A 26,320-nucleotide genomic window follows, 5' to 3' on the forward strand; every position below is an offset into this window, starting at 1 on the left:
GTCACACAGGAACACATCCAGATGGGGCTGGAAAGGCTCCAGAGAAGGAGACTCCACAACCTCTCTGGGCAGCCTGCTCCAGGCCTCTGGGAGCCTCACAGGGAAGAAGTTCCTCCTCCTGTTGAGGTGGAACCTCCTGTGCTGCTGGTCCCTTTGTCCTATCCCAGGGCACAAGTGAGCAGAGCCTGCCCCTGTGCCCTCCTTCTTAACCCCCAGCCCTCAGCTATTGACAGGCATTGGAAGGGATCCTTTATGTTTCATTTGATGGGTTGGGTTGGAAGAGACTTTAGATATCATCCAGTTCCAACCCTCAGCAGGGACACCTTTCACCAGCACAGCTTGCTCAAGGCCTCATCCAGCCTGGCTTTAAACACCTCCAGGGATAAGGTGTCTGTAACTTCTCTGGGCAGCCCATTCCAGTGTCTCACAACACTCACAGTGAAGAACGTCTTCCTGATGGCCAGCCTGAATCTCCTCTGCTCTGCTTTCAGTTCTTGCTTTATACTTTGGTGCACTTCTTTTCCAAGTGGACCAAAGCAGGCAGGTTCTGCTCCTGTGCATGGGAGCAGAGCACCCCCAGGGTGCAGACACAGCCTGCAGCAGCACTGCAGGACCACAGCCTCCAGCCCAGCTGCCGAAGGAGATGAAGCTGCCCTCAGCTTGTGGTCTGGTTTACTGCCAGCCTGCTTGGGGATCACTTTGCAGTTCCCCTCCTAAATTAAGTTGGAAGCTGATGATAGACTTCAGCAGTAATTAACAGCCTTAGAAAGCTGGCACAGGCAGCTCTGGTGGAGCTTGCAGGGATTGGCAGGAGGGAGGCAGGCAAACAATGCATGGGAGTGGGGGGCTGCAGGCTGGGAGGGCAGCCCTTGCCTCTGCACTTGCTGCTCGGCTGCATGGCTGCCAAACATCCACTGCCTGCATTTCATGGGTGGGCTGGAAGGTGAAGAGGGCATTGAGGAGAGAAGAGACTGACTTAGAGTGCAGGAGGAAGTAGCAGTGGGGGACAGCTACAGAGCCCAGCTGGGACCACTGAGGTTATTGACTAGGAAGTGTCCCAACAGCTTACAGTGAGCAGTGGCTAGGAGGCAGAGCTTGGTTTGTGCTGGGGCTGTGCTGTCCACTGACTCACCTGAGAGCATCACAGGAGGCAGAGGGGAAGCTTTCAGGGCATGGGGCCCAGCTCTGCTCCTCCCACAGCAGGGTTTCTCATAATGCTGACTTGGTGCTTCCTGGTGAGGATTTTGATCACTGTGGGAGTCCTGCAGCCCCCAAACTGTGGAGCTGGGTGAGAATGGGTTCAGCCTGGAGAAAAGGAGGCTGAGGAGAGCCCTCCCTGAAGAGAAGCTGGAGCCAGGAGGAGGCCAGCCTCTTCTCCCTGCTGGGAAGCCACAGGAGCAGTGGAAATGGTTGTAGGCTGTGCCAGGGGAGGCTCAGGCTGAGACCAGGAAATGCTTCTTCAGTGAAAGGGTTCTCAGACATTGGGACAGGCTGCCCAGGGAGTCACCATCCCTGGGGCTGTTCCAGCAGCCTGTGGACCTGGTGCTTAGGGACATGGTTTGGGGATGACCTTGCAGTGCTGGGTTGAAGGTTGGACTGGATGAGCTGGAAGGTCTCTTCCAACAGATATATTCTGTGATCCTGTGTCTCCACTTGCCCCCACCACTTCAGAGGCTGTTTTCCTGCTCCAGGGCAGTGCAGAGCACCTTTGTGGAGCTCCCAGCACTGAGTCAGTCTGTGCAATTTGGCACAGATGAGAACTGTAGCTGACATCTAAAGCTCCTGGCACCAGGAGGAAACACCCAGACAGCAGGGCATGGACCCAGGGCTCTGCAGCTCCCACCTGCCCTGCAGGGACATTTTCTGAGAGTCAGTGAAGTTGATGGCAGGTGAGAAATCATAGAATCATGGCAAGGTTTGGGTGGGAAGGGACCTTGCAAGGCCATCCAGTCCAAACCCTGCAGGCAGCAGGGACAGCTGCAGCCAGAGCAGGTTGCTCAGAGCCCCAAACACCTGACCTGCACTGGTGCCAGCCATGGGGCAGCTCCCAGCTCTCTGGGCAGCCTGGGCCAGGCTCTCCCCACCCTCAGTGTAAATAATCACAGAATCATAGGGCTTGGACAGGTCCTCTGAAGATCATTGAGTCCAACCACCCTGCCAGAGCAGGGTCACCCAGGGCAGCCACACTGGAACACATCCAGATGGGTCTTGAGACTCCACAGCCTCTCTGGGCAGCCTGCTCCAGGCCTCCAGCACCCTCACACCAGAGAGGTTTCTCCTCATGTCGAGGTGGAACCTCCTGGGTTCCAGCTTATGTCTCTTCTTGTCATGTCAGTGGGCACCACCACAAAGAGCCTGGCACCTTCACCCCACCCCTCAGATATGTATGGGCATTGAGTTGGGGCTGTTCAGTCTGGAGAAGAGAAGGCTCCCAGGTGACCTCATTGTGGCCTTCCAGGATCTGAAGGGGGCTACAGGAAGGCTGGGGAGGGACTGCTCAGGATCTCAGGCAGTGATAGGACTAGGGGGAATGGAATGAAGCTGGAGGTGGGGAGATTGAGGCTGGAGGTGAGGAGGAAGTTCTTCCCCATGAGAGTGGTGAAGCCCTGGAATGGGTTGTGCAGGGAGGTGGTTGAGGCCCCAGCCCTGGAGGTGTTTAAGGCCAGGCTGGCTGAGGCTCTGGCCAGGCTGATCTAGTGTGGGGTGTCCCTGCTCATGGCAGGGGGCTTGGAACTGGCTGATCCTTGTGGTCCCTTCCAACCCTGCCTGATTCTGTGATTCTGATTCTGTGATTCTGTGATCAGAGTCCCCCTGGGGCTGCTTTCCAGGCTCAGCAGCCCTGGGGCTCTCAGCCTCCCTTCTGTCCAGCCTAGATGCCTGTTCCTCCTGCTCCTGCTAGGATCAAAAAGCAGCAAGGGGCTGGAAAAGCTGGGAAGCAGCGAGGGCCTGGCTGTGTGTGAGGGGGGAGCAGCTTTCTGAGTGCTTGGATCCTTGGGAAGAATCATTTGCTGATGGAATCCAGCTGCAGAGCACAGCCCAGAGAAGGGAGGTGAGCAGAGGCCCAGGGAACAGCAGGTTTCATAATGATGCTGCCCCTCCATGTGATTAATAAGGCTGCTGATTTCCCAGGTCTTATCAGGCAGCTCTAGCAGTGTTTTGTCTGTTTGTTATCTCCATTGTGGGCTGTACCAGGGGCAGATAAATGGAAATACCATGGAGGAGACAGGAAACAAAACAGAAACAATCAAACATGTTTATCACTGGAGCATTGCAGTGGCTGCTGTGGCAGACACCAGATGAATTATGCAATACATAACTTAATTCTCTGGGCCACAGATGTTTCATTTTTCCCCTGCTAGAGGATGATTGAACCTTGAATGACAGTTTCAGGCAGTCTTTGATTGCTCTCTGGGTCACAGGCTTGATATGACCTGCATTTGGGTTGCTTTCTACATGCTGTTGCTGTATAAAACATGTAGAGTTGACATCATGTTGGCTGCTCAAGGCCAAGCCAGGAGTAATTCCATGCTCTTGATGTGCTTTGTGAGGGAGGGAGGGAGAGGGAAGGGTGCCTGTGTTTAAATTCTGCTGGGTTGTTGAATCAGCTGAAGTCAGGAGAGGGGAATTGCAGCAAGCTCCTTCAATTTGCAGCAGGAGGCACGAGGAAAGGGAGAGTTTGCCTCATCTCTGTCGTCCTGCATCGCTGGAAAGTCCTCAGAGCTGTGCTGTTGGACCAGGCAGTGACTCCTGCTGCCCAGGGCAGAGCACAGAGCAGGCTCCTAGCGCCCAGGGAGGCAGCTGGAGGTGTCACAGTATCACCAAGGGTGGAAGAGACCTCAAAGATCATCGAGTCCAAGCTGTCACCACAGACCTCATGACTAAACCATGGCTCCCAGTGCCACATCCAATCCCTTCTTGAACACCTCCAGGGATGGGGACTCCACCACCTCCCTGGGCAGCACATCCCAAGGGCCAATCTCTCTTGCTGGGAAGAACTTCTTCCTCACCTCCAACCTAAACCACCCCTGGCACAGCTTGAGGCTGTGTCCTCTTGTTCTGGTGCTGGCTGCCTGGGAGAAGAGACCAACCCCCACCTGGCTCCAACCTCCCTTCAGGGAGTTGGAGAGAGCAAGAAGGTCTCCCCTGAGCCTCCTCTTCTCCAGGCTAAGCAACCCCAGCTCCCTCAGCCTCTCCTCACAGGGCTGTGCTCCAGACCCCTCCCCAGCTTTGTTGCCCTTCTCTGGACACCTTCAAGTCTCTCAGTGTCCTTCTTGAACTGAGGAGCCCAGAGCTGGACACAGGATCTGGAGATAGATCTGGAGGGGCTGGAAGGTGTCCAGAGAAGGGCCCTGAGGAGGAGCAGAGGGCTGGAGCTGCTCTGCTGTGAGGACAGACTGAGGGAGTTGGGGTTGTGCAGGCTGGAGAGGAGAAGGCTCCCAGGAGACCTCATTGTGGCCTTCCAGGATCTGCAGGGGGCTCCAAGAAAGCTGGGGAGGGACTTTTGAGGGTGTCAGGGAGGGATAGGACTGGGGGGGATGGAGCAGAACTAGAAGTGGGGAGATTGAGATTGGATGTGAGGAAGAAGTTGTTCCCCAGGAGGGTGGTGAGAGCCTGGCACAGGCTGCCCAGGGAGGTGGTGGAAGCCTCCTGCCTGGAGGTGTTTGCAGCCAGGCTGGAGGTGGCTGTGAGCAACCTGCTGTGGTGTGAGGTGTCCCTGCCCATGGCAGGGGGGTTGGGACTGGATGATCCCTGGGGTCCCTTCCAACCCTGACAGTTCTGTGACATCCGGGATGATCAGCTCTGGACACTCTGGGCTGAGGCTAGCACAGCTTGCAGGCCTTTGCAGAGTAAAGCTAACACACCCAGGTTGCCCAGAGGGGTGGGAGGTGCCCCATCCCTGGAGCCACTCCAGGTCAGGCTCTGTGGGGCTCTGAGCATCCTGCTCTAGCTGCTGACTGCAGGGGGTTGGCCTAGATAGCTTTGCATGGTGCCAAAGCAGTCTGGGATTCTGGGTTGGATCAGGAGCCCAGGATTTATTGCACTGCTTTCTGGAATGATGGCTGGGCACAGAGTCCCCAGGAGACCTGCTCAAGGCACAGCACAAGCTGAGTGAGAGCTGGTTGGCAGTGTGGGGAGCTGAGACTCAAGCTGGCCATGGTGCTGTGTAGGTGCTTAGGAGAGCAGCATTGCCACCAGCTGTGCCAGATGTGCCATCTGTTTCTGTTGGGCTACTTCCTAATGCTGCCAGTTCACCTTCTCTCTATCCCAGCTGCTTTTGTTCAGAGCTCTTCTCTGGTTTGCAGGGTGTGCCAGGGTGGTGTGCCTGCAGCCCCATGGCAGTCACACCTCTGGCTTTCCATCAGTTGATGCTTCCTGCTGCATCTAACTCAGATCTGTGCCCTGTGTGGTTTTCCTGAGCAGATCAAGTGGAGCCTCTGACATCAGCTCCTGCCTGCAGAAACTGCTGAAGAAAACACTGCTGATCCTCACAAGCCCTGCTCCCTGGTGTGCCACTGGGATGAAGCTGATTCCTCTTGTCTTTAACACTTCATAATTGCAGAGATGATTTTCTTACCCTTGAAACCCAGACTTAAGCCATGAGAGGGAAAGCAAAGTGCTGTGCTGGTTTTCCTGGAAAGCAGCTTTCCTCCAGCCTGCAAAGTGCTTTGTTTGAGGTGCTCAAGGTGATTCTTGTCCTCTGTGGCCAGGGCTTGCTCAACCTCTTGGGCTTGAGAAGCAGTTTCTGTAACACTTCTTCGTGTCTCATGGTCACTTGGCATCTTTCAAGTGCCTGGGACATGGTTCCTTCAATGATCACAAGGATCCTGCCTGTAGCTGTGTGGCTGCTCAGTCCTGCTCCCTGCAGGGTTCTGCTCTGGTGTGCTTGCTGAGAGAGCTTCACATGGGAAGTGCTTTGGTCTTCAGCATCAACCTCTGTGTGATTCATAGACTGGCAGAATGGGTTGGAAGGCACCTTCATAGTATCATAGGATCAGGCAGGGGTGGAAGGGACCACAAGGATCAGCCAGTTCCAACCCCCCTGCCATGGGCAGGGACACCCCACACTAGATCAGCCTGGCCAGAGCCTCAGCCAGCCTGGCCTTAAACACCTCCAGGGACAGGGCCCCAACCACCTCCCTGCACAACCCATTCCAGGGCTTCACCACTCTCATGGGGAAGAACTTCCTCCTCACCTCCAGCCTCAATCTCCCCACCTCCAGCTTCATTCCATTCCCCCTAGTCCTATCACTGCCTGAGATCCTGAGCAGTCCCTCCCCAGCCTTCCTGTAGCCCCCTTCAGATCCTGGAAGGCCACAATGAGGTCACCTGGGAGCCTTCTCTTCTCCAGACTGAACAGCCCCAACTCCTTCAGTCTGTCCTCACAGCAGAGCAGCTCCAGCCCTCTGCTCATCCTCCTGGCCCTGCTCTGGACACCTTCCAGCACCTCCACATCCCTCTTGCAATAGGGGCTCCAGAACTGGAGGCAGTACTCCAGGTGGGGTGTCCCCAGAGCTGAGCAGAGGGGGAGAATCACCTCCCTTGCCCTGCTGGCCACACTTCTGCTGCAGCCCAGGATCTGGTTGGCTTTGTGGGCTGCAAGTGCACACTGAGAGCTCCTGGTGAGCTTCTCCTCCCCCAGCACCCCCAAGGCTCTCTCCTCAGGGCTGCTTTCCAGCCAGTCACCTTAAAGATCAAGCCACCTTAAAGCTCATCCAGTTCCTTAAAGCTCCTCCAGTGCCTTAAAGCTCCTCCAGCTCCAGCCCCCTGCCCAGGGCAGGGACACCTCCCACCAGCACAGGCTGCTCAAGGCCTCATCCAGCCTGGCCTTGAACACCTCCAGGCAGGAGGCAGCCACAGCCTCCCTGGGCAGCCTGTGCCAGAGTCTCCCCAGCCTCACTGCGGAGAGTTTCTCCCCAATATGATGCACAAGGCCAGCAGTGAGAGGAGAAAGAATTCATTCAAATCAAAGCAAACCAGCCTGAGAAGGCCAGCACTGAGTCTCTGCTTTCTGCTGGGGGAGGAACTTGATTTAGTGTGAGATAACAGCAGGGAGAGGTCTGGACAGTGTGCAGCACCCGTTGAAGCCTTCCCCAGATGGATCCAGGTGATGGATGGTGGCATGGCTGGAGCACCTGGAGCCACCACTTCTTTGATCTCTCAATTGAAAGCCTTCACTGCTTAGCAAAGAGAAGGGTTTTTTTTCCCTCCCTTCAGCTGGGTTCCTGGGAAAGGCAACACCCAATTCATTACTGAAGTTGGTGGATTTATGAATCCCTGAACAGAGAAATTCTTTTACAAGAGGCCAGGATTTATCTGACACTGAAAAAAAAGGGATTATCTGATCTGAGGATCCTGAGAGGGCTGCCTTGAAAGGAAATATTAACCTAGGGCTCTGGCAATTTGAAAAGTAGATTTGAGCACTCAGGAGTAAGAAGTGTGTGAGGTCTTGCCCCTTGGCTGCTGGACTGCTTCTGCTGAAACAGCTTTCCACCCCCCTCCTTTCTTTGCACAGCCCTGTGTGTCTTTTGGAGGCTGGGTGAGCAGCCCAGGTGGATTTGCCTAACAGAGATGGTTCATAGAATTAATGGATTTAAAGAATGGCTTAGTTTGGAAGGGACCTCAAAGCTCATCCAGTTCCAGCCCCCTGCCATGGGCAGGGACACCTCCCACCAGCACAGGTTGCTAAGGGCCTCATCCAGCCTGGCATTGAGCACCTCCAGGGAGGAGAACATCCAACAAGCTCCCTGGGCAACCTCAGGTTGCCCAGGGAGCTTGTTGGATGTTCTCCTCCCTGGGGATGTTCACCCCCAGAAGGCCTTAACTTGAACACCTCCATGCAGGGCACAGCCATAGCCTCCCTGGGCAGCCTGTGCCAGTCTCCCCAGCCTCACTCTCAAGAATCTCTTCCTCATCTCCACTCTCAGTCTCTCCTCTCCCAGCTCAAAGCCATTGTTCCTCATCCTGGCACTCCCAGCCTTTGTCCCAAGTCCCTCCCTAGCTCTCCTGGAGCCCTTCAGGTACTGGAAGGTTGCTCCAAGGTCTCCCTGGAGCCTTCTCTTCTCCAGGCTGAACAGATCCAACTCTCTCAGCCTGTCCCCACAGGAGAGGTTCTCCCGCCCTCTGATCATCTTGGTGGACCCCCTCCAACAGCTCCTGTGCTGGTGGCACCAGTACTAGAGGCAGTGCTGCAGGTGGCTGCTGGATTAGAATCACCATGTCCCTCCCCAGCCTTCCTGTAGCCCCCTTCAGATCCTGGAAGGCCACAATGAGGTCACCTGGGAGCCTTCTCTTCTGCAGACTGAACAGCCCCAACTCCTTCAGTCTGTCCTCAGCCTGAGATGCGGTGCTGAGGGCTGTGGTTTCATGGTGGCCTGGCTGAGCTGGGTTCTGGGTTGAACTTGATGATCTTGGAAGTCTTTTCCACCCTTAATGACTCTCTGATCCCAAAGAGCTCTTCACATTTTCCTTTGCTAACAGAGTCAGTTCTAGGCTCAGCTGCCTCTGCTTTTAAGAGCTGAAGCTGTTTGCCTCATTTGGCCAAGCCCTGCTCCCTGGCAATCCCAGGTCCATGCCACAAGTAGGATTTGGCTTTTTCTCTTAATTAAACACAACTGCACATTAGTTGTTAATGTCTGCTTTTAGTCTGCAATTGCCTGCCTCAGTGTTTTGAGTCATTAGAAGGCTTTAACAAGCCCCAGTGGCTCCAGAGACCATGTGCTCTGTCCAGTAAACTCAGCCCTGTTTGGAAAGAAAACAAATCTGAGGGGGGTGGAAAAAAAAAGGTGCTGTTTTATTGCCAGAGCCTAATACTCATCATCTGCCCTGCTAGGGAAGTTTCTTGGCCACCTCACTGCCTGCCATTTCCACAGTGTCATCTGCAGTGTGCAGTTCTCCCATGTATGAGGAATCCAGCAGCAGTTTCCTTCAAGGTTCAGTAGGTTTGAATGCTGGGGGGGGTGGGTGGGCTGTAGGCAGGAGATTTGGCACAGCACTCACTTGTCATCTTCATAAAAAAAGGGAGTTGTTTCTGCCTCCTTAAGCTGGGATCTAAATGAAGGAGTTGGATCAAGGCAGATTTGAATCATGAAGTCCAGGTTCTTCTTGCTCTGCTGTGGTCTGACTTCATTTGCTTCACAGGAGCAACCCAGCTGCTTCCATCTCCCCAGCTCCTCAGTGCTTTTGCTTCTTACAGAGCCATAGAATCATGGAATTGTCAGGGCTGGAAGGGTCCAGTTCCAACACCTCACTCAGCTTGTGCTGTGCCTTGAGCAGGTCTCCTGGGGACTCTGTGCCCAGCCATCAAGCTGCACATTCCAGAAAGCAATGTAATCCTGGGCTCCTGATCCAACTAAGAATCCCAGACTGCTTTGGGACCTTGCAAGACCCCTAGTCCAACCCCCCTGCAGTCAGCAGCTAGAGCAGAATGCTCAGAGCCCCACAGAGCCTGACCTGGAGTGGCTCCAGGGATGGGGCACCTCCCACCTCTCTGGGCAACCTGGGTGTGTTATCTTTACTCTGCAAAGCTGTGCTAGCCTCAGCCCAGAGTGTCCAGAGCTGATCATTCTGGATGTCACAGTCTCACAGTCTCACAGTATAACTAAGGTTGGAAGAGACCTGGAGGATCAAGTCCAAGCTGTCACCACAGACCTCATGACTAGACCATGGCACCAAGTGCCACATCCAATCCCCTCTTGAACACCTCCAGGGATGGGGACTCCACCACCTCCCTGGGCAGCACATCCCAGTGGCCAACAGCTCTCTCAGTGAAGAACTTTCTCCTCACCTCCAGCCTAAACCTCCCCTGGCACAGCTTGAGACTGTGTCCTCTTGTTCTGGTGCTGGGGGCCTGGGAGAAGAGACCAACCCCCACCTGGCTACAACCTCCCTTCAGGTAGTTGTGGAGGTCAATGAGGTCTCCCCTGAGCCTCCTCTTCTCCAGGCTAAGCAACCCCAGCTCCCTCAGCCTCTCCTCACAGGGCTGTGCTCCAGACCCCTCCCCAGCTTTCTTGCCCTTCTCTGGACACCTTCAAGTCTCTCAATGTCCTTCTTGAACTGAGGAGCCCAGAACTGGACACAGGACTCAAGGTGTGGCCTAAGCAGTGCTGAGCACAGGGCAGGATTACCTCCCTGCTCCTGCTGGCCACACTCTTCCTGATGCAGGCCAGGATGCCCTTGGCCTTCTTGGCCCCCTGGGCACACTGCTGGCTCATCTTCAGGCAGCTGTCAATCAGCACCCCCAGGTCCCTCTCTGTTTGGCAACTCTCAGCCACTCTGACCCCAGCCTGTAGCTCTGCCTGGGGTTGCTGTGGCCAAAGTGCAGCCCCTGGCACTTGGACTTGTTGAATGCCATCCTGTTGGCCTCTGCCCATCTGTGCAGCCTGGCAAGGTCCCTCTGCACAGAACTGTCAGGGTTGGAAGGGACCCCAGGGATCATCCAGTCCCAACCCCCCTGCCATGGGCAGGGACACCTCACACCACAGCAGGTTGCTCACAGCCACCTCCAGCCTGGCTGCAAACACCTCCAGGCAGGAGGCTTCCACCACCTCCCTGGGCAACCTGTGCCAGGCTCTCACCACCCTCCTGGGGAACAACTTCTTCCTCACAGCCAAGCTCAATCTCCCCACTTCCAGTTTTGCTCCATTCCCCCCCCCCCCCCAGTGCTGCTTGTGCTGCTGCAACCTCATCACTTAAAGAGAGAACTGAGCCTTTCTGGGCTGTTTTTATTTCCCAGGAGCAATTGAATTGAAAAGTGCTGGGCTGGTTCCTGGTGGGGCTTTAAATTCCTTCAGTTGTTTGGTTGGGTTTTTTTTTCCCCCCTCTTTTATGGATGGCATGTTAGCTCTGAGGGCTCTTTCTTGACTGGTAAAAGCTTATTCCTTGTAAAATCTATAGCTTCTAATGCATTTCTGTGTTTCACTTCAAACACAGTGGCAAGAGGAGAAATAATGGAATATTTCATGGTCCTGCTGTTTCAACAGCTCAGATTCTTTTTACTCGCTGATGCTTGCACTGTGCCTCCAAAAGCTTGGCCTGAAAATTGATTTCCCCAACTCCTAAGCCTGACAGTGTTGAAAGAGCAAGCTGCCTGTGACACAAAGTGAAGGCCTGGCTTGCTGACATGATTACTTCTCCTCTAACACAGAGATTATATGGAATTAGATCAGATAAATCAAAGAATCCCTGCATGGAGGGGTTGGAAGGGACCTCTGGAGATCCTCCAGTCCCCTTTCTGAGAGGTTTTGTTGGCATATTCATGGAATCATGGAATTGTCAGGGCTGGAAGGGACCTCAAGGATCAGCCAGCTCCAACCCCCCTGCCATGGCCAGGGACACCTCACACTGCAGCAGGTTGCTCATAGCCACCTCCAGCCTGGCCCCAACCTCTGGGGATCATTCAGTCCAACCCCCTGCTCCAGCAGGGCACCCACAGCACAGTGCCCAGGGGCACAGTGCCCAGGGGGGGTTGGAAGCTCTCCACACAAGGACACTCCACAACCTCTCTGGGCAGCCTGCTCCAGGCCTCCAGCACCCTCACACCAAACAACTTTCTCCTCCTCTTCACATCCAACCTCCTGGGCTCCACTCTCTGCCCCTTGCTGCCCCTTGGCCTGGCCCTGGCCACCACTCAGCAGAGCCTGGCCCCAGCCTCTTGCCCCCCACAGCTCCTTTAGCTCTTGCTGAGCATTGCTCAGCTGCCCTCTGGGGCTGCTCTTCTGCAGGCTCTCAGCCCCAGGGCTCTCTCCAGAGGAGATTCCCCACCCTCCCTGGGTGGTGTTCTGCCTGTCAGGCAGTTCTGCTGAAACACTGAACCAGGAAGGGCTGAAGGCTGCCCTGTGCTGGCCCAGTTCAGTGAGCCCAGGTGGAGTGTCCTGTCCCTGGCAGGTCTGAAGCTGACAGGCTGCTTGGTAAACAATAAATCACCCAGAGCTGCTTCTGTGAGTGCATGAAAGGTGTGAGAACTGTAATTTATTTGATAATAAATACTTCTGCTGAGCAAACACTGAGTGGAGCTATTAGAGACCTGCCCAGAGAAGTGATTGTTAGACTGCTGAGTGCCAGGCACTGCTGTGGGAGTTCAGCTTTGAAAGTAAAAAGAGTGGATTCCTTTTGAAGGCTCTTCTGAATGACACTGGTGCTGGAGAGGAGCTTGGGCTCATGTAATTCATAGTTTCATAGTTTCATTCAGGGTTGGAAGGGACCACAAGGATCAGCCAGTTCCAACCCCCCTTCCATGGGCAGGGACACCCCACACTAGATCAGCCTGGCCACAGCCTCAGCCAGCCTGGCCTTAAACACCTCCAGGGACAGGGCCCCAACCACCTCCCTGCACAACCCATTCCAGGGCTTCACCACTCTCATGGGGAAGAACTTCCTCCTCCCCTCCAGCCTCAATCTCCCCACCTCCAGCTTCATTCCATTCCCCCTAGTCCTATCACTGCCTGAGATCCTGAGCAGTCCCTCCCCAGCCTTCCTGTAGCCCCCTTCAGATACTGGAAGGCCACAATGAGGTCACCTCAGAGCCTTCTCTTCTCCAGACTGAACAGCCCCAACTCCTTCAGTCTGTCCTCACAGCAGAGCAGCTCCAGCCCTCTGCTCCTCCTCCTGGCCCTGCTCTGGACACCTTCCAGCACCTCCAGATCCCTCTTGCAATAGGGGCTCCAGAACTGGAGGCAGTACTCCAGGTGGGGTCTCCCCAGAGCTGAGCAGAGGGGGAGAATCACCTCCCTTGCCCTGCTGGCCACACTTCTCCTGCTGCAGCCCAGGCTCTGATTGGCTTTGTGGGCTGCAAGTGCACACTGAGAGCTCCTGGTGAGCTTCTCCTCCCCCAGCACCCCCAAGGCTCTCTCCTCAGGGCTGCTTTCCAGCCAGTCCCTGCCCAGCCTGGATTTGTGCCTGGGATTGCCTCGACCCAGCTGCAGGACCCTGAAGGGTAACACTGAGGGGAGCAGCATTACCCTCCCTCACCCTGCAGCCTGCCCTGCTTGCCATGGGCTCCTCTGGAGGTGCTGCAGCCTTAGGTGTGCAGGGCTGGGTTGTGTGAGGAGGAGCAAGGTGCAGGCAGTGCAGCAGGAAAGGGTTGGGGAGATGAGGATCAGGCAGCTGGAGTGCCTGGATGCAAAGACACAGGGACAGCTTTGCCTTGGGCTGCAGTTTGACCCTGGTGCTGGGTTCACTCAGAGTGATCTGTGCGTGCTGAAGGGCACCAATGGCATTTTTGTGGCCTTCTGTATCCTTGGTCTGTTTTGTCCATCACTGGCTGCATGTAGCAGGCTGTAGCTGAGCTTTTCAGTCACTGAAGGGTGGGAAAAGATCATCCAAGGTCATCCAATCCAACCAGCTACCCAGCACCACCAGGGCCACCAAACCATGCAACCCAAGTGCCATGGCCTCACCTTGCTGGGACACCTCCAGGGATGGGGACTCCACCACCTCCCTGGGCAGCCTGTGCCAGTGCCTGACCCCAGCCCCAAGCCATACCAAGCCTGCTGTTAGTGCTTCTGGCCATGGTAAATGCAGGACTGCCTGAGTCCTGCCACCTCATTTTTCAGGCACTGTCCTGTGCTTCAGCCTGGTTCACTGGCAGCCATCCACCCATCTGCTGCCCAGGGAGCTCCTCTGCTTTACTGCTCTTGGTCCCATCTTCCCTTGGTCCTTTGGCCATGGACATCCCTCTAACCTTCTCTCATGGAGTCCCAGCACAGTGGGGGTTGGAAGGGACCTCTGGAGATCATCCAGGCCAAGCCCTGCTCCAGCAGGGCACCCACAGCAGCTTGCCCAGGAGCACAATAATAAGGTCACCCCTGAGTCTCCTCCTCTCCAGGCTAAGCAACCCCAGCTCCCTCAGCCTCTCCTCACAGGGCTGTGCTCCAGACCCCTCCCCAGCTTTCTTGCCCTTCTCTGGACACCTTCCAGCAGCTCAACCTCTTTCCTAACCTGATGAGCCCAGAACTGGACACAGGACTCAAGGTGTGGCCTAACCAGTGCTGAGCACAGGGCACAATGACCTCCCTGCTCCTGCTGGCCACACTCTTCCTGATGCAGGCCAGGATGCCCTTGGCCCTCCTGGCTGCCTGGGCACACTGCTGGCTCATGTTCAGGCAGCTGTCACCCAGCACCCCCATGTCCCTCTCTGCCTGGCTGCTCTCAGCCACTCTGCCCCCAGCCTGTAGCACTGCCTGGGGTTGTTGTGGCCAAAGTGCAGCACCTGGCACTTGGATGTGTTCAATCTCCTGCCCTTGGCCTCTGCCCATCTGCCCAGCCTGGCAAGGTCCCTCTGCAGAGCTCTCCAACCCTCTAACATCTCAACTCCTGCCCCCAGCTTGCTGTCATCAGCAAATTTACTGCTGATGGACTCAATGCCCTCATCCAGATCATCATCATTGCTCAGCTCCCCTCTGGGGCTGCTCTTCTGCAGGCTCTCAGCCCCAGGGCTCTCAGCCTTTCCTTGCTCTTCCCAGGTTCTGCAGCTTTGCAGCCCTGTGGCTGGTACCTGCCCCCAGCCTGGGAGCATTGTCAGTGTTTGATTGTTCTCCAAACCCTCCAGAGGAGTGGGCAGGAGCTGGATTGGCTCAAGCTGGAGCCAGTGTGCTGGGATGGGACATTCCCAGCTCGGATCTGGGAGGCATGTGACATAATCCAGACATCATTCACTGGCTCCACAGAACCTGAGGCATTCACACATGAATTCAGCCTGACTGCACAAGCTTATATAAAGAGGATCCTTAAACTATCCCAGCTAAAAATATTTGTTAAATGCTGGGAAGCATTCTTCTGGCTGCATCAGGATGCTCTGTTCCTTCTTCCCTCTGCTACAAATACATGCTGTGGTCACCTGCATGGCCCTGGGGACCTCTTTTCCCTGAGGAGTGCTGCAGTCTCCATAAGTGGGTTGGAAGGGGTCCAGAGGAGGCCACAGAGATGATCAGAGGCTGCAGAACCTTCCCTGTGAGGGCAGGCTGGGAGAGCTGGGGCTGTGCAGCCTGGAGAAGAGGAAGAGAAGGCTCTAGGAAGACCTGAGAGCAGCCTTCTAGCACCTGAAGGAGCTCCAGGAGAGCTGGGGAGGGACTTGGGACAAGGGCTGGGAGTGCCAGGGTGAGGAACAATGGCTTTGAGCTGGGAGAGAGGAGACTGAGAGTGGAGATGAGGAAGAAATTCTTTGCAGTGAGGCTGGGGAGACTCTGGCACAGGCTGCCCAGGGAGGCTGTGGCTGCCTCCTGCCTGGAGGTGTTCAGGGCCAGGCTAGATGAGGCCTTGAGCAGCCTGTGCTGGTGGGAGGTGTCCCTGCCCATGGCAGGGGGCTGGAACTGAATCTTTGGGGTCCCTTTCAGCTCAAGCTGTTCTGTGATTGTTGGGGGTAGACTCTAAGCCAAGGGATATTTCACAAGCTCAGAGGTGCTGCAGGCTGATGTTAACCTGTCCAGGTTAGTCTTGTGGCTGCTCCCTGCACTCCTTGAGTCCCTGCCTGCCCAAGCAGGGCTTGTGGAGCTCAGGAACTGATGTCTGTTACTTATGATTCCTTCAAACCCTCTCCTGCCTTTCTCTCCAGCATGAGGGGCAGGTTAGCTCCTCCTGCAGCAGGAACATGTGCCAATCTGCTCTCCATTCTTGTCCAGGAGGCTTTGGCAAAAGGCTGTTCCTGTTGCCCCAACAACATTGGAGGCTGTAATTAAACCCAATTTTCCATTAATTGATGGGCACAGAGAGTGACTTCCTCTGCTCTTGCCCTGCACTTCCCTCAGCCTGCCTGCAGACCCCAGGTGCTGCTGCACAGGCAGTCAGTGCTCACTTGCAGTGGCCCAGGGCAGATGTTGGTCAGTCAGAGGACAGAAGGGCTCTTCAGAGGGACCTTGCCAGGCTGCACAGATGGGCAGAGGCCAACAGGATGGCATTCAACAAGTCCAAGTGCCAGGGGCTGCACTTTGGCCACAGCAACCCCAGGCAGAGCTACAGGCTGGGGTCAGAGTGGCTGAGAGCTGCCAGGCAGAGAGGGACCTGGGGGTGCTGATTGACAGCAGCTGAACATGAGCCAGCAGTGTGCCCAGGTGGCCAAGAAGGCCAAGGGCATCCTGGCCTGCAGCAGGAAGAGTGTGGCCAGCAGGAGCAGGGAAGTCCTTGTGCCCTGTGCTCAGCACTGGTTAGGCCACACCTTGAGTCCTGTGTCCAGTTCTGGGCTCCTCAGATCAAGAAGGACATTGAGAGACTTGAAGGTGTCCAGAGAAGGGCAAGAAAGCTGGGGAGGGGTCTGGAGCACAGCCCTGTGAGGAGAGGCTGAGGGAGCTGGGGTTGCTTAGCCTGGAGAAGAGGAGGCTCAGGGGAGACCTCATTGACCTCCACAACTACCTGAAGGGAGGCTGTAGCCAGGTGGGGGTTGGTCTCTTCTCCCAGGCGCCCAGCACCAGAACAAGAGGACACAGTCTCAAGCTGTGCCAGGGGAAGTTTAGGCTGGAGGTGAGGAGGAAGTTCTTCCCTGAGAGAGTCATTTGTCATTGGGATGTGCTGCCCAGGGAGGTGGTGGAGTCCCCATCCCTGGAGGTGTTCAGGAGGGGATTGGATGTGGCACTTGGTGCCATGGTCTAGTCATGAGGTCTGTGGTGACAGCTTGGACTTGATGAGCTTTGAGGTCTCTTCCAACCTTGGTGATACTGTGAGACTGTGCAGGTACCCTGATGTCCTTCCATCCCTTCTGTTCCTTCCATCCCTTCCTTCCATGCCCAGCAAGCACCTGCAGAGGAACTTGGATCTGGCCTGGGCTCAGCAGCAAAGCAGCCCTGGAGCTGTGTGCGTCGGCAGGGGAAGGGAGTTCCAGGGCTTCACAGCTTTTGCTGATAATGATCTGCTGCAGATTAAAAACAAAACCCAGACAGGATGGTGTTGGCAGATTGCAAAAGGACTTGCTGGGTAAAGCTGCTGCTCAGAGGAGATGAGGATGGTGTTTATTGCTTCCATATGGTCTGGAGAGACGAGGCAGGCAGCGTGTCTGGGGAGGAGGAATATCTCTTAATATTTCAGTGCAGAAGCAGAGAATCACAGGCTTGTGTTGGTTGGGAAAGGCCTCTGAGATCATCCAGTCCAACCAGCACCACCACCAGCACCACCATGGCCACTAGACCATGGCCCCCAGTGCCATGGCCCACAGGTTCCTTGAACGCCTCCAGGGATGGGGACTCCACCACCTCCCAGGACAGCCTCTGCCAGTCCCTGACCACTCTTGCAGCAGAGACATTTTTCCTCATCTCCAACCTAAGCCTCCCCTGGCACAATTTCAGGTCATTTCCTCTCCTTCTATCACCTGAGCCTAGGGAGAAGACACCAACTCCCACTTCACTGCAACCTCCTCTCAGGGAGCTGCAGAGAGCAATGAGGTCTCCCTCAGCCTCCTCTGCTCCAGGCTGAACACCCCCAGCTCCCTCAGCTGCTCCTCCCCAGCCCTCTTCTCCAGACCCTTCCCCAGCTCTGTTGCCCTTCTCTGGACCTGCTCCAGCCTCTCAATGTCCTTCTTGGAGTGAGGAGCCCAAAACTGAACCCAGAACCCAAGCTGTGGCCTCCCCAGTGCTCAGAACAGGAGGACAATCCCTGCCCTGCTCCTGCTGCCCACACCACTGCTGCTCCAGGCCAGGCTGCTGGTGACCTCTGGGCCCCCTGGGCACCCCCTGGCTCATCCTCAGCTGCTGCCAACCAGCACCCCCAGGGCCTTTCCCCCCAGGCAGTTTGCAGCCACTCTGCCCCCAGCCTGGAGCCTTCCTGGGGTTGTTGTGCCCCAAGGTCAGGACCCAGCCCTTGGCCTTGCTGAACCTCATCCCACTGCCCTCAGCCCATGGATCCAGCCTGACCAGGTCCCCCTGCAGAGCCTCCCTGCCCTCAGCACTCACAACCAACTTGGTGTCATCTGCAAACTGTCTGAGGGTGCCTGGGCCCAGGGGGCTGCCTGCATCCCCTCACCCAGATCACTGATTAGAGAGAAGTGGCCCAGTGCTGAGCCCTGGGGAACACCACTGGTGCCTGGCTGCCAGCTGGCTGTGCCTCCATTCCCCACCACACTCTGAGCAGACTTTCAGAGCCTCTCCCTGGTGCCTTGCAGAGGTGAGAGCAGTGCTGGGAAGCATTTGGCCATGAGGATATTAAAAGACAAGACAAACAAGAGCCCCCAAAGCTTTCCTGGGGCCTGGATCCACTTGTGTGAGGCAGGCTGGGCTTGGGCAGGGGCAGGGCTGCCTCACACTGCTCTGCAGGAGCTGCTCTGCAGTTGGGGAGTCTTCAACCTCTTGACTTTCCTGCTCAGCTTCAGAAAGTGCATTGAGAGGCTGAGTCTAAATTTAGAGTTTCCTCAATGTGTGTCACAAACTGCTGTCTGCACACTGCAGAGTTACATTTCCCACTCCCTCTGACCTCAGCAGACCTTCTGGAGTTTGGGTTTATTTAAGCCAGATTTAGAACTAAACTTTGCCCACTGGAACAGAAGGGTAGCACAGGCTGCCTGGGGTCATGGACATGGGAGGGCTGGGGCAGGGATTGTCCCCCTGTGCTGAGCCACACCTTCAAGTCTGGGCCCCTCACCCCAAGGAGGACATTGAGAGGCTGGAGCAGGGCCAGAGAAGGGCAACAGAGCTGGGGAAGGGTCCCTGGAAGAACAGGGCTGGGGAGGGGAGGAGCAGCTGAGGGAGCTGGGGGTGTTCAGCCTGGAGCAGAGGAGGCTGAGGGAGACCTCATTGCTCTCTGCAGCTGGAGCCAGGTGGATGTTGGTCTCTTCTCCCAAGGCACAAGGGATAGCACAAGAGGAAAAGGCCTCAGGTTGCCCCTTGGGGAGGTTTAGGTTGGCCATGAGGAACAATTTCTTCCCCTTGAGGGTTGTCAAGGTCTGGCCCAGGCTGCCCAGGGAAGTGGTGGTGTCCCCATCCCTGGGAGGGGTTTCACAGCCATGTAGATGTGGTGCTGAGGGTCCAGGTCTGGCAGTGGACTTGGTAGAGTTGGGTTACTGGTTGCACTCCATGATCCTTCCCACCCTAAGGCATTCTGTGGGTCTGGGGAGCCAGCTGCAGAGCTGGGGAGGAGCAGCTGAGGGAGCTGGGGGTGTTCAGCCTGGAGCAGAGGAGGCTGAGGGAGACCTCATGGCTCTCTGCAGCTGGAGCCAGGTGGATGTTGGTCTCTTCTCCCAAGGAGCAAGGGACAGCACAAGAGGAAAAGGCCTCAGGTTGCCCCTTGGGGAGGTTGCCCCCAGGGGAGGTTTAGGTTGGCCATGAGGAACAATGTCTTCCCCATGGGGGTTGTCAAGGCCTGGCCCAGGCTGCCCAGGGCAGCAGTGGTGTCCCCATGCCTGGAGGGTTTCACAGCCATGTAGCTGTGGTGCTGAGGGCCCAGGTCTGGCAGTGGACTTGGTAGAGCTGGGTTACTGGTTGCACTCCATGATCCTTCCCACCCTGAGCCATTCTGTGGTTCTGGGGAGCCAGCTGCAGGGCTGCAGTCTTTGCCTTCTCCATACTCATCACTTCTGAAGCACCTTCACACGTGGGGAAGGTGGCACTGCCCTCCTGCAGGAGCCTGGGGAGGAGGAGCTGCAGAGATCTCAGGAATATGCTCAGCTGTCAGTGCACTTCACCTCAGGGCTCAGGCAGCCCTGGAGAGGGGCAAAGCAGTGCCCAGAGCTGAAAGCCCAGAGGATTGCCCCAGTCAGAGAGGAGCTGATCAACCTTCCTGTGTCCTGAACTGAAAGTGCTGAGAATTGGCCTTGTTTGCATGGATGTTGCCTCTGTGCTGTGCATGAACTGCTAGGGCAGGCACCCTGCAGCTGCTAACAGGACTTGTGCTCTCTTCTCCCCCCAGGGCTGATGAAATCGAGATGATCATGACAGACCTCGAAAGAGCAAACCAGGTAGGATGTTCCCTGAGTCCCTCCCAGCACTCTCACTGTCACCTGGGGGGGCAGGCTTCCCTTCCTTCTCTTATGGATTTCCTGCCAGTGGTTTGACCTGCACTTAGCACTCATCACTGGGGTGGAGGAGGAGAAGAGGCAGCTGCAGAGCAGAGTGCAGCCCCTGGGGGCTGCTCTGGGAGCACTCTCTGCACAGTGGAGTGCTGCTTGCCATCTCTCTGCCTTCTAACAATTGAAACTTCAAGTCATCCTTGGCTTTAGGTTTGTAAATCCATCATGCTGGCCCCTGCCTAGACATGCAGGTGACTGCCTTACCCAAATTGAAGGCCCTTTGACCTTCAGCAGAAGCCTAGGGAGGAACTATCACAGCCCAGGGAGGTCTGACCTTGTGCCTCAGGGCCAGCTGTGGTGGACTGCTCTGGGGTTTCCTTTTCCCCTTTCTGAGAAGTTTTATTGGCATATCATAGAGTCATGGAATTGTCAGGGCTGGAAGGGAGCTCAAGGCTCAGCCAGCTCCAACCCCCTGCCATGGCCAGGGACACCTCACACTGCAGCAGGTTGCTCACAGCCACATCCAGCCTGGCCCCAACCCCTGGGGATCATTCAGTCCAACCCCCTGCTCCAGCAGGGCACCCACAGCACAGTGCCCAGCACCACACTGCCCAGGGGGGGTTGGAAGCTCTCCACACAAGGACACTCCACAACCTCTCTGGGCAGCCTGCTCTAGGCCTCCAGCACCCTCACACCAAACAATTTTCTCCTCCTCTTCACATCCAACCTCCTGGATGCCACTCTCTGCCCCTTGCTGCCCCTTGGCCTGGCCCTGGGCACCTGACCCTGACCAACAGGAGGAATGAATCCCTCACCTGAGGAGAGTGAGCTGGGCTGGAGGGGTTTGGAGCAGGGTGCTGGAGGTAGTGGTGTGGTGGCAGCACAGCTGCTGGCTGACAGCCCTTCCCCAGCTGCTAATCCAGGCACTCAGTGTGGGTAATCCAGGATCTTGAGGGGGGTTTGCAGCAGGGATTGTCTCATCTGGGCTGACAAAGCTCAGAGGGAGCAGCAGAAGTACAGCAATGAACACCCACTGCTAGGGGGAGGCCAGGCTGGGAGGTGGGTGTCAGTGGCCTGGGGAGCAACCCTTCCAGTTCCAAGTCCTGAGAGTTATAAACCAGTACAAAAATCATACATGGGTTGGGTTGGAAGGGACCTGAAAGCTCATCCAGTCCCAACGCCCTGCCATGGGCAGGGACACCTCCCACCAGCACAGGCTGCTCAGGGCCTCATCCAGCCTGGCCTTGAACACCTCCAGGGAGGGAGACACATCCACAGCCTCCCTGGGCAGCCTGTGCCAGGCTCTCCCCAGCCTCACTGCAAAGAATTTCTTCCTCATCTCCACTCTCAACCTCCCCCCTCCCAGCTCAAAGCCATTGTCCCTCCTCATCCAAAGTCCCTCCCCAGCTCTCCTGGAGCCCTTCAGGTACTGGAAGGTTGCTCTGAGGTCTCCCTGGAGCCTTCTCTTCTCCAGGCTGAACACCCCCAAAACCTCTCAGCCTGTCCCCACAGGGGAGGTTCCCCAGCTTCTGATCATCTTTGTGGCCTCCTCTGAACCCTCTCCAACAGTTCCAGGTCCTTCTTGTGTTGGGGCCCAGAACTGGCTGCAGTGCTGCAGGTGGGGAGGTCTCACCAGAACAAACTGGAGGGGCAGAATCCCCTCCCTGTTCTGGGAGCTTGATGGCTGCTGGGCTGCCTTCACCTGCCTCAAGAGGAAACTGAGCTCCATGGCATGAGGCTTTAGCAGGGCCTGAGGTCTGAAGCCCAGGAGGCTTTAGCAGGGTCTGAGGTCTGAAGCCCAGGAGGCTTTAGCAGGGTCTGAGGTCTGAAGCCCAGAAGGCTTTAGCAGGGTCTGAGGTCTGAAGCCCAGGAGGCTTTAGCAGGGTCTGAGGTCTGAAGCCCAGGAGGCTTTAGCAGGGTCTGAGGTCTGAAGCCCAGGAGCCTTTAGCAGGGCTGAGGTCTGAAGCCCAGGAGCCTTTAGCAGGCCATGAGGTCTGAAGCCCAGGAGGCTTTAGCAGGGTCTGAGGTCTGAAGCCCAGGAGGCTTTAGCAGGGTCTGAGGTCTGAAGCCCAGGAGGCTTTAGCAGGGTCTGAGGTCTGAAGCCCAGGAGCCTTTAGCAGGGCTGAGGTCTGAAGCCCAGGAGGCTTTAGCAGGGCTGAGGTCTGAAGCCCAGGAGGCTTTAGCAGGCCATGAGGTCTGAAGCCCAGGAGCCTTTAGCAGGGTCTGAGGTCTGAAGCCAGGAGCCTTTAGCAGGGTCTGAGGTCTGAAGCCCAGGAGCCTTTAGCAGGGTCTGAGGTCTGAAGCCAGGAGCCTTTAGCAGGGCTGAGGTCTGAAGCCCAGGAGGCTTTAGCAGGGCTGAGGTCTGAAGCCCAGGAGGCTTTAGCAGGCCATGAGGTCTGAAGCCCAGGAGCCTTTAGCAGGGTCTGAGGTCTGAAGCCAGGAGCCTTTAGCAGGGTCTGAGGTCTGAAGCCCAGGAGCCTTTAGCAGGGTCTGAGGTCTGAAGCCAGGAGCCTTTAGCAGGGTCTGAGGTCTGAAGCCAGGAGCCTTTAGCAGGGTCTGAGGTCTGAAGCCCAGGAGCCTTTAGCAGGGTCTGAGGTCTGAAGCCCAGGAGGCTTTAGCAGGGTCTGAGGTCTGAAGCCCAGGAGCCTTTAGCAGGGTCTGAGGTCTGAAGCCCAGGAGCCTTTAGCAGGGTCTGAGGTCTGAAGCCAGCAGCAGGGTGCTGTGGCAGAAGCAGCAGCAGGACAGCACAGGAGCTGGGGGCAGTGGCAGCTGGGGGCTGTTCTCCCCTTCCAACCAGTCTCATCCCCGGGGTCTGCAAAGGGCTGCAGTGAGAAGGTAGCTAAACACAGCAGCAAGGGCTTATTTTCACTCTCCTGAGGCAAGTGAGCCCGGAGTTCACGCTCCCATTGCCATGAAGCTTTCATCAGCCCCAGTTTGGGGCAGGCTCTGCTTTCAGGAAGGTTTCATTCTGCCCCATCCATCACTGCACAGCTCTCTGATGGGCTGCGAAGCGTTCCGCTGAATGATGCACGGGGAAGTCGCCTCCCTTGGCCAAATCAGTGATTTATCAGAGCCTGGGATACAGCCTCTCTGCATTTTTTACTGTCTGATTCCCAGAATATCATCATTCCCACTCAGGGAAGCTAATGAGGCTCCAGTGCTGGCAGCAGTGGCAGGGGTGGCAGCGCTTCTTGGGCACAAATGTTGATGGTGAGCACTTCTCTGTCCCCCTGCTGCTCTACACCTTTCTCAGAGGCACTCATGGCACTGAGTCACCAATCTTTGGGCTGACAAGTAGGTTCAGATTCAGCCTTCTGCTTCTCTACTTCATCTGGCAGCCTGGAATCATGGAATGGACCTCCAAAGCTCACCCAGGCCAACCTCCTGCACTCAGCAGGGCCATCCTCCACTAGAACAGGTTGTCCAGCCTCACCTTGAATAGCTCCAGGAATGGGACCTCAGCTACCTCCATGGGCAGCCTGTTGCAGTGTTCCAGCAGCCTCCTGGTGCAGAACTTGTTCCTCACATCCAATCTCAATCTGCTCTGCTCTCATTTTGAACCATTGCCCTTGGACCTGTCCCTGGCTCTCAGCCTCTGCTCCTCCCAGAGCTGCTCCAGGCCCCTCAGCAGCTCTGCAGCCTCCCCTGGACTCTCTCCAGCAGTTCTCTCTCTCTCCTGAACTGGGGAGCCCAGACCTGGACCCAGTACTCCAGATGTGGCCTCAGGAGGGCAGAGCAGAGGGGCAGCAGAACCTCCCTTGCCCTGCTGGCCACACTCTTCTCCCTGCCCCCCAGGACCCCCTTGGCCTTCTTGGCCACCAGGGCACATTGCTGCCTCCTGGGGACCTTGCTGTCCCCCAGCACTCCCAGGGCCTTTGGAAGCAGTCTCTCTGCAGCCTTCTTATCGCCCCTTCAAGGATGGGGAGGCAGCTCTGTGGTCTCCCTGGAGTTTTCTCTTCTCCCATCTCTCAGTCAGGCATGAGAAAACCTGAGGGGTTTGTTAGAGAGAATAATTCTGTGCAAACAGAGGTACTTTGGGGTGTTAGAATTAGCAGAGAAACAGAGAGAAGAGAGGCTTTCCAGGTTCTGCTATTGAGTCTGTGTTTGGGGGTTCATGTCACTGATGTGGACACTGCCTCCTGTTCTGGAGCCCCTAGGACAAGAGGGATCTGGAGGTGCTGGAAGGTGTCCAGAGCAGGGCCAAGAGGAGGAGCAGAGGGCTGGAGCTGCTCTGCTGTGAGGACAGACTGAAGGAGTTGGGGCTGTTCAGGCTGGAGAAGAGAAGGCTCTGAGGTGACCTCATTGTGGCCTTCCAGGATCTGAAGGGGGCTGCAGGAAGGCTGGGGAGGGACTGCTCAGGATCTCAGGCAGTGATAGGACTAGGGGGAATGGAATGAAGCTGGAGGTGGGGAGATTCAGGCTGGAGGGGAGGAGGAAGTTCTTCCCCATGAGAGTGGTGAAGCCCTGGAATGGGTTGTCCAGGGAGGTGGTTGAGGCCCCAGTCCTGGAGGTGTTTAAGGCCAGGCTGGCTGAGGCTGTGGCCAGGCTGATCTAGTGTGGGGTGTCCCTGCCCATGGCAGGGGGGTTGGAACTGGCTGATCCTTGTGGTCCCTTCCAACCCTGACTGATACTGTGATACTACACTATGATACTATGATGTATCCAGATCAGTTTAGTGTCTATATGCACCCAGTTCACATTGTTTGAGCACAAAAACAACCAACCAAACCCCCCCAGCAACAAACCAGCAAGCAAGCAAGAAGGGCTTTGCCATTTGGGCTTCCTGGAAACAATGAAATCAATGTGGTGTGGGAGGTTTCTTCTCACTTTCAAAAGGAAAAGAGAAGAACTTCCTGATCCAGGGTTAGTGAATTTTCCTCTGGAGCAGGAGGAAATAGGTTTGAAGCACAGACTCAGATGGAGCCATGACAGAAGGAGAAGACAGGGCAGGTTTTTTGCTGGGCCAGGTGGTGAAAGCCATTCAAAAGCATTTGTTTTCTTTTTCCCTTCTTCTGGGTCTCTGCCATATTATCCCTTTGGAAAAGCAACCTCTTCCCATTGCTTTTCTCTCCCAGCTTTCACAGCTCTGGTGGTGCTCCCAGCCTTCTGCTGCTGCTTTTGTGCTGGGGAGAGAAAGGTAGAGCTAGAAACTCTGTTGTCACAGAGCAGCTGCTCTGAAATCCAAACCCATGAGTTAAAGACCCTGGCCTGGGTCAGTACCCATTTGGGCTCCCCAGTTCAAGAGAGACTGGAGAGAGTCCAACAGAGAGCTGAGGATGATGAAGGGACTGGAACATCTCTGCTGTGAAGAAAGGCTGAGCGCCCTGGGGCTGCTTAGTGTGGAGAGGAGAAGGCTGAGAGGGGATCTGATCAATGTCTATCAATATCTGAGGGGTGGGGGTCAGGATGAAGGAGCCAGGCTCTTTTCAGTGGTGCCCTGTGATAGGACAAGGAGCAGTGGATACAAGCTGGACCCCAGGAGGTTCCCCCTCAGTATGAAGAGACACTTCTGTGGTGTGAGGGTGCTGGAGGCCTGGAGCAGGCTGCCCAGAGAGGTTGTGGAGTGTCCCTATCTGCAGTCCTTCAAAGCCAGCCTGGACATGTTCCTGTGTGGTCTGCCCAGGGTGATCTTGCTTTGGCACAGGGGTTGGGCTGGATGATCTCTGCAGGTCTCATTCCAACCCCAACCATTCTGGGATTTGTCCCACAGAAAGAGAGTATTAAATTTGCAGGTTTGTGGAGGCAGAGCTGGTGACTCAAAACATTTTTTGGCACCAAAGCACCACCCAAATCCACAGAGCTGTGTCTGCAGCAGAAGCAGAGAGCAAACCTCACCTCAGCAGCAGAGCTGTTCTCAGACCCCTTTTTTGTTTGCTTGGGTGGGGAACTATCCTGTGCCTTAACAAATCACAGTGAAAAATGGCTTGAAAAGATCTTCCCCCTCAGTGTCATTGCTATGAAACATGGATGGGCTTTGAGCAGCAGCTGGAATAAATTCTCCCCTTCCCCTTAGCAGCTCAGCAAGTGCTGCCTAGAAGGGTTCTGCTCTGCCCCAGGCCTGGTAACAAACCCAGCCACAGGGCAGCTCTTGCTTTTGAGCTCCCACCAGGAAGGGTATTCAGCCTGAACAAGGAGCAATGGCTTCACACTAGAGCAGAGCAGACTGAGATTGGATGTGAGGAACAAGTCCTGCACCAGGAGGCTGCTGGAACACTGCAACAGGTTGCCCAGGGAGGTGGTTGAGGCTCCATCCCAGGAGGTATTCAAGGTGAGGCTGGACAGAGCTCTGGGCAACCTGATCTAGTGGAGCATGTCCCTGCTGAGTTTAGGGGGTTGGACTGGGTGAGCTTTGGAGGTCCCTTCCAGCCCAGAGCATGCTGTGAACACAGCTCCTCCATCTGC

The 26,320-nt window shown here is 56.0% G+C and overlaps 1 protein-coding gene across 8 annotated transcripts in view; it reads left to right on the forward strand.

Moving 5' to 3' along the window:
• Positions 1-26,320, forward strand: part of CUX1 (cut like homeobox 1) — a 461,619-nt gene that overhangs the window by 262,335 nt on the left and 172,964 nt on the right. For all 8 annotated transcript variants that reach the window (XM_068165418.1, XM_068165419.1, XM_068165412.1 and 5 more), the window contains exon 9: positions 19,819-19,867. In XM_068165418.1, coding sequence (XP_068021519.1) covers positions 19,819-19,867 — 49 coding nt within the window. The remainder of the gene's footprint in view (positions 1-19,818; positions 19,868-26,320) is intronic.

The sequence above is a fragment of the Melanerpes formicivorus genome, unplaced genomic scaffold, assembly GCF_026170545.1.
Source record: "Melanerpes formicivorus ecotype bairdi unplaced genomic scaffold, bMelFor1.0.p_v2 SCAF_88, whole genome shotgun sequence".
Lineage (NCBI taxonomy): Eukaryota > Metazoa > Chordata > Aves > Piciformes > Picidae > Melanerpes > Melanerpes formicivorus.